General features: G+C 35.0%; 1 protein-coding gene and 2 pseudogenes across 1 annotated transcript; all 3 read left to right on the top strand.

Moving 5' to 3' along the window:
• Positions 1-697: 697 nt before the first annotated feature.
• On the top strand, positions 698-2,906 carry LOC122133985 (annotated as a pseudogene).
• Positions 2,907-4,310: 1,404 nt separating this feature from the next.
• On the top strand, positions 4,311-8,734 carry LOC109087878 (annotated as a pseudogene).
• Positions 8,735-14,654: 5,920 nt separating this feature from the next.
• LOC109110894 (small nuclear ribonucleoprotein Sm D2) lies at positions 14,655-17,101 on the top strand. Its single transcript, XM_019123848.2, has 3 exons — positions 14,655-14,793; positions 15,284-15,463; positions 16,631-17,101. Coding segments are annotated over exons 1-3 (357 nt in total). The 5' UTR covers positions 14,655-14,791; the 3' UTR covers positions 16,806-17,101.
• Positions 17,102-17,395: the final 294 nt, after the last annotated feature.

The raw sequence follows: 17,395 nt of genomic DNA, 5'->3' as shown, positions 1-17,395 counted from the left end.
TATGTGATAATTTTGGTTGCCAGTTCACCATTTAGTGCGTAATCACATTCTGTACACACATGATTCACTAAAATACAAAGGTGACAACTGAATTAACTCCTGAAAGATACAGGTAGTGACAACTGCATTTACAGAAATTCTACGCAGTGTGTATGGAACCTTTGTGGTGATATCAGTTTGGCAATTTAATTAAATAAGTTCAAGTCAAGCTTTATTTGTCATTGCCGCTACAATTGTGCGGACATTAAGTGGAACGAAAGTATAAACTCTATACACAACTAATCTACTGTCAGCTTTTGACCTATAAATATGCTAGTATATAAAATGTTTACGTACCTATAATCAACTAAAAACAAAATACAATGTGCTATACATAAACACGGTACGTTTACAACAACTGACCTACTGACAGTATTTTGAAGAGGAATATACTATATATAAAGGTATTCACTGCAAGGAGAAGTAGAGAAGTATTATCATGTAAATTCTGCTCTCCCACCAACTCTAGCTGTAAGCTGCTATAAAAAAAGCCGTGCAGACTAGAATTTTCTTCATATCGCCTTTCGGCTCACGACCTGGATTTCTGCACGAGACAGGAAAGTACAGTATGCGGAAGCTCAACATATTTGTCCCTCCCAGTCAGTCATTCAGGGCTATTAAACGTGTCAGCTTACAATCATGTACATTCGCTGTGGATATGGACTGACACACACCTGGAGAGCCCGTGGATATGAACGCAGGTAAAAGCCACCGTCCACCAAGCGATCGAGCGCATAGTATGTGACATTTCTAGCATGTTTATCTGATCGCACTGTTGTTTCGCAGTGGCTGTAGTGTGTCGTCGTGCTTGGAACGCCGGGGAACCTCGGGACAGGACCGAGATGAAGAGTCCCCGCACAGACTGTGATCATTCACCACACAGCGCTCCGGTTCTGGCGCGCATCCGCGAGAAAGCGTCCCTCAGCTCGCTCACATCCAACACATGCACATACAAGAGAGGGGCTTCGACGATATCGGTTACAAGTAAGATACACACTATATTTAATAGCCTATCTGACCGTTCTTTAGCTTATATCACAGTGTAATTAAGCTTTTTATATTTTGTAATTATTTTGCGGAAATGCTTGTAGATAAACTTTCTTAAAAATGAATGATATTGCTCTTTGCTTAGTTAATAAAAATACAAATACGATTTAAACAACTGAATAAAACCTACTTGAAGGATGTTTTCTATTTCATTTTCTAAAAAAAAAAAAAACACAAATGTCTAGGTGGTGTTACTGTAAAAAGAAAAAAGTCTCATTGATAGACTAATTCTTTAAGTAGCCTAATATTGGAATAATGTATTTATTATTATTTTGGCTTACTTTTGAAACAAATAAAAGCTAAACAAAAGCAGTTGTTTTAAAATATTATAAATATAAAAAAAAAAAAACAGTTATGACTTAAAAGGCTTAAAACAGATGAAAGTCATGAGGTGTAACCAACATAGGAAGCCATTGTTTGTCATGTGAAGAAAAACAAAACAATAAGTCTCCTGTAGATCATCAAGACTGATTCTAAAGGTGTTTTATTTATTTATTAATAATCACATATTTTCTTCTTTTTTACAAAAAGTCATGTTTTGTCCTATTTAAATTCTGCTGACATAACAAGACTGACTCCAATTTACACATTACACATCCACTCTGTCTGTCTTCCTCCAGCTTTCTGATCTCTGGAGATGGGATGGTGTATGAAGGGCGAGGATGGGGGATTGTAGGGGCCCATGCAAAGGAACACAATTTCAATTCTGTTGGCATCGCCTTCATGGGCAACTTCAACTGTGAGAACGCATCTACCTCTATAATCACATTAAATTTCATGTTTTAATTATTGTACATTCACACTATGTATTATTTATTGTTCGGTTGTGATGTTTAGTGGGTTTGTAAATAGAAATAGAGATCGTGCATAAGAATTTAATTGTACTTTGGCAATGAAGCAAACTATACAATACAAATGAACAAAAATACACACATTATAAAGACAATTTCTGTTTGTCTGTAGATGAAATGCCCAGTTTCTGCATCACTGTCTGCTCTGCTGAGATTGCTACACATCGGAGTGCTTCACGGTCATGTACAGCCCCAATTTTGTGCTTGTGGGACACAGAGACGTGGCAAAAACTGAGTGTCCGGGGAACAACATTTATATGCTCTACTACCAAAACTAAGAGACCAGTTACAAAATGAACTCTTTTCTGTGCACTCGTTGCATTAAATCCCTGCTGTGTGTGTAGCAATGTGTGAATGTGAAAATGTATGATAGGTTTATTTTTGCTCTAAAATTACATGTAACAGTCTTGTGTGCCTTGTTAAAACCCCTGATTAAAATCTCCTAAAGTACTATACTGATGGATTGATTTTTATCAAAATTTGGAACCAATCCTAAAGGCCATAATTAAGAGTCCTACTGGGGAATTAAATTATGAAAAATAGAAAATTCTGTTTATCCAGTAAGAGGATTCATCATTTCTTTAAGATTGGATACAAATTATAATAGAAATCGTATTAACAGTCCTTTATGATTTATGGATGAGATATATTTTACAGATGATTTCTTTAAAGATTAGGCTTCTTGAAATCTCCTAAATCACAGTTAAGTTAGAATTTATCACTTCTCCAAAACGTCACATAGTTCATATGGACTGTACAGTAGTGTGCAATAAAATAGTACTCAGGTGGGGCCATTAGGTGAGGATGTCATATATCCTAAAAAATTAAAAGGTATGCAAATATGGCTGTCTATTTTTGAAGCCTTTTTGTCCCAGTGACATGTCTATTTGATGTTGTGCATCAATGTCATTTCATGAGGCATGAGTCAATGATCGTCTTTGTGTCTGTGTTTAAATCATTAAACTCATATTTATTGTTACTGTTTCACCTATTGTATTTTCTTTCACCTAATTTTACATAGTAATATTCAATAATATAAATATAATTATTTTACTTTATCTGTCTGTTTAGTCATTGCACGTTTACTATTCTATTTTATTAGTTTATATGGTAGCACTTTATTTTATAGTACGTGTACTTGTACATATAGTGTACTTACAGTGTATTTATCTAAGAAAGTTCTAGTAATACAAGGTAACTACATGGGGTAGGGTTAGGTTTAGGGGTATGAGGATGTAAGGTAATTGCTTGTTATAAGGTTGTTGTAATTACAATAATAAGTAGGCCTACATAGTATGTACATGAGGAACAGGACTGTAAAATAAAGTGCTACCATTTTTATTATATATATATATATATATATATATATATATATATATATATATATATATATATATATAGATATATATATTCGTCAACTATACACATATTTAAAAAACTGGAAATTGCGTACTCTCTACATAATGGCACTAAAAGCCATCAGTTAGGGTTAGTTTACACCAGTTACAAATGAGCATGGTGACCATAGGAGTAGATGCAAGCACAGAATCCAAAAATTAAGGATTCTGAATTACATAACAAGAACTAATTTGCAATTTCTTCAAATCTCACATCTTTCTCACATATGATAATTTAAATTACAGTTAAGTTAATGTATGAAAAAAAATGACTGGTAGCTATCATCTGAATAGGGATTTAATTGATATAAAATATCGGCCTTTCATGTATTTAACATAAAACTAAATTTAATTTCTACAGTAGGCTAATTTCATACGCAAAATTTAAACGCGTGTTTTCTAACTCTGACGACGGGATAGATTGTAAACAACAGTACTCTCTGTCTGACGTTCATTTACAGTTTAGGAATATAGATTTCAAAACAACGTTCATTTGAAGCAGACAAATAAATTATATCAAAGTCTGAAGCACATAGCGCCAAGAAGCGCTGCAGTTATAGAGATGTGTTTCAACACTCCTTCAGCTGTATCTAGGCCTATAGCCTACTGGATATTTTGCCCAATATGTGCACGACACGCTCCCTTTATGCATCCTCCGGAGATTAGGGTTCATGTCCATCCTAAACTGTTTGGTTACTCATCTCCAAGTGTTTGTCGTATATCGGAACTCCTTAGCATAAGGTCTTTTTGCCTCACTAGTTTCTGACAGGCGTTCAGTCAGATGAATGTGTAAACAGAAGGGCGGTCTCAGGTGAGAGGCTTGAGTTTTCAACGGCTTCCGAAGAGTTATAATTGACTCCTTCGAGTTCATCGATCAGTCGAGAGATTGGCTGTGCTGGAAACTCATCAGCTCTTTATTTATTATTTTTTTTTTTTTTTATCGAGTTTTTTTTGAAGAATGAACGGGCATTTTCTGGGGCTTTTGGTGCCACTTTGCTTGAACTTTTAAGTTCTGTTGGACACCTTTGGAAGCGTCTTTGTATTGTTAAACATGGAGGAACTAAAAGCCCCCGTGGGTTTTTTCCACAAGTCCTCATTCAGCATCAGCAGCTTACTGCTCCGACACGAGCGCGCGAGAACCGACGCTCCCGCCGCGCCCGAAGCACCCGCGCTCCCGCGCCGCGAAGCCTCCTGCGCGCTCCATTCAGTCAAATGACGGAAAAGACAAGCCGATTCGAGAGCGGAAAGAATTAGCGACCGGACGGGGTAAAAAAGAGGCAGCTGGAGAGCCAAAGTGTGAAGGAACTGATGGAGAGGAGAAGAAGAGTAAACCCGATAAGCCTCCGTTCAGTTATAACGCGCTTATCATGATGGCCATCCGCCAGAGTCCGGAGCGACGGCTCACCCTCAACGGCATCTATGATTTCATCATGGGCAACTTCCCGTACTACCGAGAAAAACCGGCAGGGCTGGCAGAACTCCATCCGACACAACCTGAGCCTTAACAAGTGCTTCGTCAAGGTCCCGCGCCACTACGAATGACCCTTGAAAAGGCAACTACTGGATGCTGGACCCATCCAGTGATGATTGTGTTCATCGTGGAACCACCGGGAAACTCAGGCGCCGTCTACCGCGGCGTCCCCCGAGTCAAGCTGGCCATGAAGAGAGGCGCGCGGCTGACCTCCACCTCCACCACCGCCGGACTTGCGTTCGCAGGGTCGTTTTACTGGCCCGTCCCGCCTTTCGTGACCCTCCAGCATCGTCACCCGAACCCCGCGGCACACCACAACAACTACGCCGCGTCGGTTCTGTCCCAAAGCTCGCGCCACTTGAGCTCGGTCGGTCCCGCAGCGGAAAGACTCCTTCTCCCGTCCAGCCAAGAGGCAACTTATTATGCGGAATGGGTTATGAAACATCTGCCTCTGTGCCTCTGCCTTTCTCTGCGCCCCTGCTGCCCTTTTAATGTACTCTCCAATCAGTCCATTTACTTTTACTCTCATCAGGTGCCTCACACAGCGGGACTGTCACCCTGGTCGCAGGAGGAATCGTACCTCTCTCAAAACATCTCCTTCTGGACAGTTTTTTTTTTTCCCCGGGAAAGCCATCTCCTTCTTCTGAATACATTGGAGGACTATGTAACAGACATTCCCCAGTTATGTTTTTCCTCATTTTAACAAAGCCAGCTCCATGCCACTGAAAAGCTTGCAATTTTTTTTCAGCTCTTTGATCAAAAAGTTTTTATCTTTTAAAGTATTTATCTGTTTGTTTTTATTGTCATTAGTATTATTATTATTATTATTATTATTATTATTACACTGTCGGTTCAAAAGTTTGGAATAATTAAGGTTCTTTTATTTTTGAAAAGTCTTCTACTCAAAAATATAGTAAAAAAACAATACATTATGGTAGTATATGATAAAATTAGTATTATGAAATATGAGTTACAATTTTTTAAAATACTGTTTTCTATTTTTAATATTTATTTTAAAATGTAATTTATTCCTGGCAATACTCCATTTATCAGTGTCACGTGATCTTTTAGAAATCATTCTAATATGCTGATTTGGTGCGTTTTTTTATAAATTAATTTTGGTGCTCAATTGTTATTAATGTTTTCTTGATGTATTTCACTGTTGAAACATTGTTTTTGCTGCTTAATATTTTTATAGCACACAATGCATTGTTTTAGAATTTCTTATGGACTTGAATGTTTCAAAGGAACAAACATTTCTTTGACAATACTAAATAGAAACGTGGGTTTGCAGCATTATAATTATCCGGAATCCACTTCTTGGTCAATTTCATGTGTCCTGGCGGAATAAAATAAGAACTGTTTTCTTAAGCGGAAAATCAGCATGATTATGATTTCCTGAATGATCACATGACAATGAAGACCTGGCGTACTGGCAGATGAAACTTCAGCTTTGATCATCAAAGAAGAAATAGACTTTTACTATATTCAAATTGTAATAATAGTGGTGACCATATAAACTAGTCCTCTACTGTATTTTTTGTTATATAGATGCATCCTTGATGAACTTAAGAATAAAAATAAAAATAGCTTAATTTATTCCAATTATTGTGGACCCCTGTACGTGTATTAGACCAAGGGCATCATTTTCCATATTTCTTATGCAGTAAGTTTCATGTGAGGCCAAAGATTTGTGTCCCAAACAATACAATTTTCTTTTGTAAGTTTTCAGCTTCAAAAATCAAAAATAAATTCCACTGGAACCCAACTTGTTTACTCACAAGTATTTTCAGCACATTGACGGCAACATGTTAAGGCTAAAAACAGTGCACTGCAAAAAAGGAAGTAGCTGAAAGAAACGACCATGTTTTGGTTCTGCTAACCACATATGACTTTTCAAAAAAGCATGTTGATGCTATCTTGTTTGAGGCCACGGTGTTTCTTTCTTTCTTTCTTCTATTTTTTTTTTTTTTTCTTTTTACATGGCACAGAGTATTGGGTTACTTTGCCTATGTATAATGCAAAAAGATGAACTGGCATGATTCTGTCCGTACTTTTCTATACTGTCAGGAGTCTTTCGGGTGTGTTCTCAGTAGCAGTCACTGACATAATCCTGACTGGGTAACTATTCAGACAATAAATAGCTTTACCAGCCTGCAAGGTCTTTGGCCTGTATTTTGGCTTTCGGCCCAAACATGTATCCACTTAAAGGAAATAAACATTTTGGAGGAACAGTCCTTTGTTGTTCATGAGAATCAATTGTTTATTAATTGTTTAATAAAAACAATTTCCGCACTGCAATTGCAGACAAGTATAGTTTTTTCCACATATTAAAAATGTGTATGCGACAATGTTCTGATAAGTTATCATTTTATTAGTTTTTTTCAGTAGTTTCCTTTTTTTAATTTTTAGTTCACATCAGCAAGACTAAATGACTGAACCTGGTACAGTTTTCAAATTTATTTTCCAATGAACATAAACCTATATGTACACACACACACAAATATAATAAACTATGTTCATTTAATATTTTTACATTATAATAATGTTTATTTTGTAATGTGCTTTGATATATAATGACAGAACCGATAAAAAACCCCTAAAGTGCAAAGCGAGGTTTGGGAAATGGGGAGTTCAGTCACATACCGCCTTCGTCTAAAACTCATCCTGAATGAATAGGATCATCAATTTTATTAAACAATAAGAGAATTTATGAAATTTAGAATGTCAATGGGCCTAATGATTTCACATGTAATGTGATATTTTATGAAATGGTTTATACAGTCAAGGCCAAAAATAGTTGGCCCCCTTGGTCAAATATGATCAAAAAAGACTGTGAAAATTCATCTGCATGTTTTAATCCGTTTTGTCCTTTTATTTAAAAAATTTCACAAAAATTTATCCTTTCATTTGGATTTAATAATAAGTTTAAAATGGGGGGAAATATCATTATGAAATAAATGTTTTTCTCTAATACACATTGGCCACAATTAATAAGCCCCCTTTATATTCAATACTTTTTGAAACCTCTCCATATTGCCCAGTTTAAACAGGGGTCAGTTTAACAGGTCTAAATATGTTCTGTGTTGTTTTTGGGGTTTGTGTTTGGAATTCTTTGTACGGTTGGAAGATCCAAACATGGCCCATTATAAGATTTCTAACAGAGTCAGTCACTTACTGCTTTTTTTATCTTGTGTGGGTATTTACATAGAATCCATGATGATCCATGTATCTAAACAAGATTGTCCAGACCTTCAGCATAAAGATAGGCCCACAACATCAAAAATACAGCAGTATATTTCATGTGTCCACAATGTGGTACTTTTTACCCTGTTATCACCAAACCCATCTTGAGTGTTTGCTGCTAAAAAAAGCTCATTTTTAGTTTCAATCTGATCATAGAAGCCATTCCCATCTTAAAGTTCCAGTCATGGCTGATAACTGAATATGCTGGAGTTGTTGTGTTTTTGGATGAGATAGGGAATTTTTCTTGTAACCCTCCCAAACAACATGTGTTGATGTAGTTTCTGTTTGACAATTTTTTTAACGGGTTTCTGAACCAGAGACTCAAGTATTTTCTGCATTCTCCAGCTGTGACCCTTGGAGAGTCTTTAGTTACTCAACTCTCCTTCTCATTCGCACATTAGGACGATATAGACACACACGTCCTCTTCCAGGCGGTTTTTGTAACATTTTCTGGTTGGTTGGAAATTCTTAATTATTGCCCTGATGGTGCAAATGGAAATTTCTCTCTGCTCTAGCTCTTTTCTTAAAGCCACTTCATTCCCCATTTGTGAAGCTCCATTATCTTTTGCTGCACATCAGAAATATATTATTTGGTTTTTCCTCATTGTGATGGTATTAAGGTATTTGGGCTTTTGTTTTTTCCCTCCTCTTTATATTTCTGTGAAACAGGAAGCCAGAGCTGATGATTTCAATGTTTATAAATCAATCTGGAGTGCTCAAATTGTGAATATGAATGGGAATAGACTTAAGAAATATTTTAACTCATAAGAATTTATAGGGTGCCAATAACTGTGACCAACGAGTATTTGAGGAAAAACATTAATTTTTCATAATGATCTATTTCCCTCCATTTTAAATTCTTATTATCCAATGAAAGGATACATTTTTTGTGAATTTTAATAAATAAAAGACCAAAAGGATTAACAATGCAGATGAATTTTCACTGCCTTTTTTGATCATATTTACCAGGGGGCCAATATTTTTGGCCTCGACTGTATGTGTGGGGGCGTTACATAATGATATGAATAACAGGTCTAAAAGCTTCAGTTAATAGAACAAACCTGAAAACACTGTACAATGCTTTGTTTTTCACATCTTTCTCCCCTTCTGTCTCCCAAACACACACACACACACAATGTCTGAGGGTCCCTAGAGTGCGATCACAGCCTCAGCTCAGTAATGAAGTGGATCTCCTTTTTCAAATAGCTGAGGAAGGGAGAGATAAAAAGAGATGATAGAGGAAATTCAAAGAGAAAGAGAGAGAATTCAACCACAGCACACTAGGAATAAAAAAATCACTCTCATCAGATTACACCACTTCAAATAGACACAAGTGGTTTTTCACATTTGTACAAGTTGCGGTAACTGAGTGAGCTCGATGAAATGTGTTGCCCTTGAACCAAGGAAACCAGTTAGTGAGTACAGATTTCACCTCACAAAAAGGGCCGATGAGCAGACCTTACATGCCCTCACCAAGCCACCAAGTCTGTGCCATTTTCCAAATTTGTGATTCAAATAAATTTATATTCATTCTATTCATTTTTATATTCGTTATTGAATTGATAAAAAAACAAAAATGTTAGTGCTTTTAAGTATTAAATCCTGATTTAAAATTTTGAAAATCAAAAATAGTCAAGAATCATTTACAGTGAATAAATGGGGTAATACTTTTTTTTACATTGTCCTTGTTAAACATGTTACATGTACTTACTATAGAAAAACTGTAAATACTAACCTTAAACCTAACATGCTAACAAGTATATTATATTATTTTGTTAAATAATAGTACTCAGTATAGGAAAAATTAAAATATGCTGTAAATTTCTCATGAGAAAAGACTTGGAGAAATGTAGCATTGCATCACTTGCTCATCAGTAGATCCTCAGTGAATGGGTACCGTCAGAATGAGAGTCCAAACAGCTGATAAAACATCACAATAATCCACACATGACTCCAGTCAAACATTAATGAAGTAAAAGCTTCTGGCCAGTAAAAATTATGCCCTGTTGTCCTCTCACTGCTCTATCTGTGCATATTACTCGCCTGATTCAGATGAGACCAGGTTTTTTTTTTTTTCACTGGAGAAAGCAATATTATGGATAGAAGAATCATATTTTGGCCATTTTTTTTTTTTTTTTTTTTTTTTTTTTTTGCTTTTGTTAATTGTATAATAATAAAAAAAGAAACAATTTGACAAAAAGAATAGAGAAGCATGTGTTAGTGCTAGCATTAGTGTTATAGTGTTAGTTTTTTTAGTTAGTAAATGAATTGAGTGCAAGTCTCAAATGGGCAAGTTTGTTTGGTTAGAATAGAATTAGAATAGAGAGTGCTAGAGTTAGAGGGTCAAATAAACATGTAAGAGATGTGTTTTTAGCCGATTCTTGAAGATTCTTGCTCGGATTGAGTTGGGCAGATCATTCCACCAGGAGGGAACATTTAGCTTCTTTGGGATGACACAATAAAGCGACATTCACTTACAGAACACAAGCTTCTAGAGGCACATAAGTCTGAAAGTAATACATTTAGATAAAGGTTAGGGAGAGCCAGTGGTGGTTTTTGATTTTTGGGTGAAATATTCCTATACTTACACTGTAAGGACATATAAACTATAAATAAAGTGGAATAGCATATTTTTATGACTTACATTGCCAAAATGTAGAATACACAGAAAACATAAGGCTTATTGCAGCCTACATTCCTACACATTACATTACACTAAACACAGGTGAACTTCACCTCACCTCTCAATATTACCTGAGTAGAGCAGGAACACGCAGACGTGTAAAGACACCTCTCAGGACAGCTTCACTGTAACCTTACTGGAAAACTGTTGGCAAACTATGATCTCTGATGCAAAAGATAAACCGTAGCATTAGCTGAGTAATTATAGAATTTGTCTGCAGGGCAATGAAGGCGGAAATGAAGAGAGAATTTGAGAGGTAAACAAACAGACAGGTGTAGAGATGCCCCAAAGGCAGCTGTAAGTTGATACTACCTTTCCTTTCATTTGTGTCATAAATATCATCCTCTTTTTGACAGATATGAATAATGTTTTTCTACACCTCCATCACACTATGTACAAAGCCTGCAAAGGAAACAGCTGAGATATAAATCAAAATCTTTTGAGCATGTGCTTCTCCACATGATCCCCTGAAGCTGGTAGGAGTCCATTGACACATGTGTTGGACCACACACACACACATACGCACACGCTTAGTTAGGTCTTCAAACTTTCGAAATTCAAAACAAGCATTTTGATTTATGCAACTCATAAAATTATGCAACTCATAAAATTATGCAACTCATAAAATTAAAATGAAATAACTGGCTTTTATATGTGAAGCCAAAGCAAATGATCAGAATATTAACTGAAAAACATTTATTTTGAAGTTGTCAGTTCTTTTGTTATATAATGGCAGATGTACAGTACAAACGTCATGTTTATTTGCGGCATTTTCTGTGGCCACATTGAATTTCATTCTAAAGCTTTACAGTTTGGCAACCTTAAAAAGACATTTATATATATATATATAATATTATATATATATATAATATATATATATATATATATATAAAATAATAATAATAATAATAATAATAATAATAATAATAATAATAATAAAATAAAGCTTGGACTATATCTAATGGCCATACCAGAATTTACACTAATTACTGTTATTATTAATTAACTTTTATTGTTATGATTAATGCTAATTATAATGACTACAGAGTAACCATTTTGTGTTATTATAAAAAAAATATTCTTCTTCCCTCTTCTTTCTTCTTAGTGTTATTTATTAATAATTCTACTTGAGGATGTCGACAAATGTCTACAAAGGGGAGTTTTGGAAATATTATAAACTATGAATGTAATTTTTAGAATGTAAAAATATTTTACAGTTCAAAAGTTCAATATATATATATATATTTTAAGAAATCTCTTATGCTCACCAAGACTACATTTATGTGTTCAAAAATACAGTAAAAACAGGAACTGTATTGTTTTAATATGATATTAAAATGTAATTGATTCCTGTGATGCAAAGCAGAATTTTCAGCATCATTAATTCAGTGTTCGGAAATCATTCCAATGTGTTGATTTGGTGCTCAAGAAACATTTCCTATTATTATCAACGTTGAAAGAAAGAAACTAATATTCAGCACTACATGACTCTGTCAGAAACAACATTTAAATGATACAAAAGATTTCTATTTCAAATAAATGCTGTTCTTTTGAACTTTTTATTCTTCAAAGAATCTAAAAAAATGTATCACACTTTCCACAATAAATATTATACAGCAAACACATTACTGTTTTTAACATTATTAATAATTAAGCACCAGTAATAATTGATAATAACTGAGTACCAAATCAGTACATCAGAATGATTTCCGAAGGATCATGTGGCACTGAAGACTATGGTAAAATTTAGCTTTGCATCACAGTAATAAATGTAAAAGAAAAAAGAAAAAATTAAAAAGAAAAAAAAGTATTTTATATATATATATATATATATATATATATATATATATATATATATATATATATATATATATATATATATATATATATATATATATATATAATATTTCAAAATGACTGTTTTTAGTGTTTTTTGCTGTTAAAGACTTCTTTAGTTTTGACCAGTAGTGAATGTTTTGTTTATGTATAAATGGAGGTCTTATCAAATATAATTAACTTACTGGGACAAACTGTCCCCAAATATAGCTAAATAAACCCACACACAGACTGAAGGAGGTTTTAAGCACAGCCGCTCTCCTTGAACAACTTTGATTGGTTAGATTCCATGCTCTGGTTTCTGTTTGTAAAGAGTGCTTGTAAGACTCTAAAGATGCTTGGTGGAAGTCGAGAAAGAATCCAGTCCAGGAGGAAGGAAGTGATCTGGAGAGGTGAAAACATAAGCTGATGTACTTGAAAGACTCTGGGCTCGGTGTGCATTTCCTAACCAGAGTTAAGCTTTGTAAACCAATTCCACAGACATGATCCTCAAATCTCCACACTATAGGGTGCGATTATCCCGAGTGAACTCACCACCCTGTGAAATCACATGGGTGGGATAGTGGCTCGTGGGCGCCCGCCTGTCTCTGAGCAGTAAGCCAATCCCCTGGAGTTTAAGCGTTGTACAGACACACATCTTTGTCTGTCTCACAAACTCACCCCATCACACAGCCGTCTTCCCTGTCAGTCATCACACATAACAAAGAGATGTCTGTTTGGTCCACACACCTGACCCCTGCCCCATGAATATTACCCCACACCACGACACATTCTTCTGTTATCGATACATGAATACTTCAGTGAGGCAGATCACTAGATCAGGCTGCTCCGATTCATGACAGCATTATATTGTAAAAGTAACAAAGCATTAAAAGCATATAGTGTCTCAGAGCACACACACAGACTTTATGACCAATACATATTTTGATTTAACATTCAATATGTGTATTAATAGATACAGTAAAAAAAAAAAATATATATAATAAAAATATATATATATATATAAACAGACTATATCTGGTAATTTGGCCATTAAATAATACACTTACACTGCCGTTCAAAAGTTTGGGATCAGTAAGAATTTTAATGTTTTTAAAGAAGTTTCTTATGCTCATCAAGGCTTATCTATTTGATCAAAAATGCAGAAAAAAAAATTGTAAAATAAATTTGAAATTTGTAATATTGTGAAATATTTTTAATATACTTCAAAATGTAATTTATTCCTGTGATGCAAAGCTGAATTTTCAGCATCATTACTACAGTCTTCAGTGTCACATGATCCTTCAGAAATCATTTCAATATGTTTATTTATAATCAGTGTTGAAAACAGTTGCACTGCTTAATATTTTTTGGGACCTGTGATACTTTTTTCAGGATTCTTTGATAAATAAAAAGTAAAAAAAAAAAAAAAAAAAAAAAAAAAGTTTATTTTGCGTTGAATTATAATTTAATGTTATAAGGTTTTTTGTCAGTAATTTTTTTCTTTCTTTTCTTTTCTTTATTATTATTATTATTTTACAGATTAATTAATATTTTCATTCGGCAAGGATGTGTTAAATGGATAACATGTGATAGTAACGACTTATATTGTAAGAAAAGATTTATATTTAGAATAAATGCTGTTCTTTTAACTTTTTATTCACCAAAGGGACACTGAAGACTGGAGTAACGGCTGATGGAAATTCAGCACTGCGTCACAGAAATAAATAATATTTTAAAGTATATTAAAATAGGAAACCAATATTGCAATAATATTTCACAATATTTTTGTTTTATAATTTTTTATTTTTTTTATATTTTTTTTTTTGTTGATTTGAATAATGAGTTGATTAGTTTAATGAGATTAATGATTTTAATGATTTAAAAATTTTGATGGTCAGAGTATTTTGAAAGGCTGAGTTTGTCTTATTGACACTATTGAACTGTTTTTGTTTCTAATTGTATTTTATATTTCTGTAGGAGATCAAATACAGAATATCATACATTCCTAATTTTAGTTTAAATTGAATTATTAATTATAATTTACCTAATACAATTCTATATAAAACCTAAAGACAAGTTTATAAATTTACATTGCGGGTGAAAACCGGAACCGGAACTTACCTCTGAGTAAGGCGGCTCAGACCCGGAAGTGACTTTAACGTTGAGGAAACGTGAGGCGCCTGTGTGCAGCTGGTCTCATTTCACTGAAAACAGTTGAAACGCTGAAACCTACTAAAACATGTAAGTTAACTCTTCTGCTCAGAGTATATTATTATAAGTGTTTGAGCGATACTGCCAAGACGTAAACAGTAGCTTTGTAGTTTTATGACCGCTGAAGAAGTCATTTAGCAAGACTAATGCTAATGTTAGCAGCCACAATGAACCTTCTGTTGTACTGCTCATTAGGATTCTCCTCTCTATAACTGAATACACATATAATCTTTATGTGTTTGCCTTGTAAGGGTTTTTTCGTTTGTGCAATTGATTGGTTGTTTTTCTCATTGATTTCTTCTGTGCACTTTATTTTGGAGTCGTTATACTGTTAATTTGCTGGTGTTTTTAATATTTATATCTATTTCTTAAACATGAAAGAAAGTTTTTAGATTTGTGGTATTTTAGGTATAAATATAACTAGTACCTGTAGATATGCATGCACTGTAAACTGTGATATTCGTCTCAGCTCTTCATTCAGACATTTTTAACTCTTGAAATTCCTTATTCTGTTTATTAGGAGTTTGTTAAACAAGCCCAAATCTGAGATGACCCCAGAGGAGCTCCAGAAGCGAGAGGAGGAAGAGTTTAACACCGGTCCACTTTCAGTGCTCACCCAGTCTGTGAAGAACAACACACAGGTTCTTATCAACTGCCGCAACAATAAGAAGCTGCTGGGCAGAGTCAAAGCGTTCGACAGGTACCTGATGTGTTCGGCTTATGATGAACGTTGTTGTTGTAACTATAAACTAGCTTTAGCTGTAACACACTGTTCATATAACACACACACACAAAAGCTTGCCAAGACAGTGGGTCTCGTTCAGTAATAACTGTGTGGATTATTTCATGTTTGTACGCACATTAAAATGTCATCCCAATTCACAGCATGTGCATACACACAAGGATTTGTACATAGCCTTGTTCTAATGTTAATGAATTTGAGTGTGCACCCAAGGTTATTAATTTGCATAGAACATACCCAATTCATTGCTTTGTAAGGGCTTTCCATACCTTTTAATCACTTTTAGTAAATATATGACATGCTCTCTCGCCTACAATATGCGCAGCAAGATTCTCAAGCGATGCCAAGTGTGCAAAAAAAAATGTCTAACACCATAAACACCTTTTATACAAACCCAGATTACAGATCTCTCCTTAGCCAGCTGTACATATGCATAGAACCCTTGCAGCTTGAACTATAACACAGTTTTTCTTACCTCCTTTACTGTATATAGGTATAAGTATATTATATGTCTAATATATACATATCTAATAATTTAATCTTAACATGATTATGAAAAGAGCATGATTTTTGCATTCATGTGGTTTCAGTTCCTACATTTTAAGTAAATTTTAGTGTGATTGTTACTGGTGAGTCCTGATTTGTGTGTGCGTATATCAAATTTTTTTCTTTTTACCCCTAAGGGAGTAAGTATATCGTGTGTACGTTTGTAGCACAGTACTGTCATATCACATACAAATTTTTCAAATCTGATTGTAATTGTACTTTACGTTGCAATTATTATTATTTTTTAGTTTTAACACATAATTGATGATTAAGTGAAGTGACATACAGCCAAGTTCGGGATTCGGTGCCTTGCTCAAGGGCACCTCAGTCGTGGTATTGCCGGCCCAAGACTCGAACCCCCAACCTTAGGGTTAGGAGTCAAACTCTCTAACCACTAGGCCACGACTGTCCCAAAAATTTCCGTCACCTCTGATAGGATTTAAATTCAGATTTATCGCAGTCAGAATGAGAAGACACACAGCTACTGAAAAATGTATGGGGTCATATTTAGATAAAAGTGGTAAAAAGTTTTCATACTTTAGGACCTCACATAATTTTCTCTCTTCTCTGTATTTTCAGGCATTGTAACATGGTTCTAGAGAATGTCAAAGAAATGTGGACGGAGGTGCCCAAGAGTGGCAAGGGCAAGAAGAAGTCAAAGCCAGTGAACAAGGATCGATACATCTCAAAGATGTTCCTGAGAGGCGATTCAGTCATCGTGGTGCTGAGGAACCCACTCATCACTGGGAAATAAACCTGACATGTAACACGTCTGTTCAAGTACAGGTGATCTCCTGGACACTCGTACACCAGCTCAGCTGTGAGCTCAACTCTCATTGGCCGTGTTAAAGTGTTTGAGCAAATTAAGTGCTTTGCACTCGAGGAACAGTACATATTTTTGATTCGAAATGTTTAGCATCATAAGAGATTGTCTGGTCAAAGAAAAGATACGAAGAAGATGCCATTTGAAACTTTTTTTTTTTTTTTGAAGTTGTATAAAAATTTGCTTTTTTTTTTCTAAATAAACTTTTGGATATTCAAACCTTTAAATCTGTTGTATGATTCTTTCAGAAATTGACCGTTTACAGACAAAGCAGAAAGAGTGTTCGTCAGACAAAAGTTTCACGTTGCTGTTTGTCCTCTTCCCTCCCCTCCCGCTGTCTGGTGCCCCTCTCATCCTCTCTTTCCCCCTCTTTCCATCCGACTCTCATTTGGTAGAGTCCCTTGGCAGCAGCTTGGGTGTCAGTGTAGATTTCAGCAGGCAGCACTCAATAAGTGACAAACTGCCGTTTAAAGCTCTCTGCATTATTAATGTGACCAGATGTGCTGACTGTCACTTCACAC

Source organism: Cyprinus carpio, chromosome A18 (assembly GCF_018340385.1).
Source record: "Cyprinus carpio isolate SPL01 chromosome A18, ASM1834038v1, whole genome shotgun sequence".
NCBI lineage: Eukaryota > Metazoa > Chordata > Actinopteri > Cypriniformes > Cyprinidae > Cyprinus > Cyprinus carpio.
The sequence above is the reverse complement of the archived record's forward strand: the minus strand, read 5'-3'. Positions and strand labels throughout refer to the sequence as shown.

Bases quoted from the DNA above. Each gene is read 5' to 3' on its own strand.
- LOC109110894 (XM_019123848.2), top strand. The intron at 15,464-16,630 runs GTACCTGATGTG...CTGTATTTTCAG, and splicing joins AGAGTCAAAGCGTTCGACAG to GCATTGTAACATGGTTCTAG.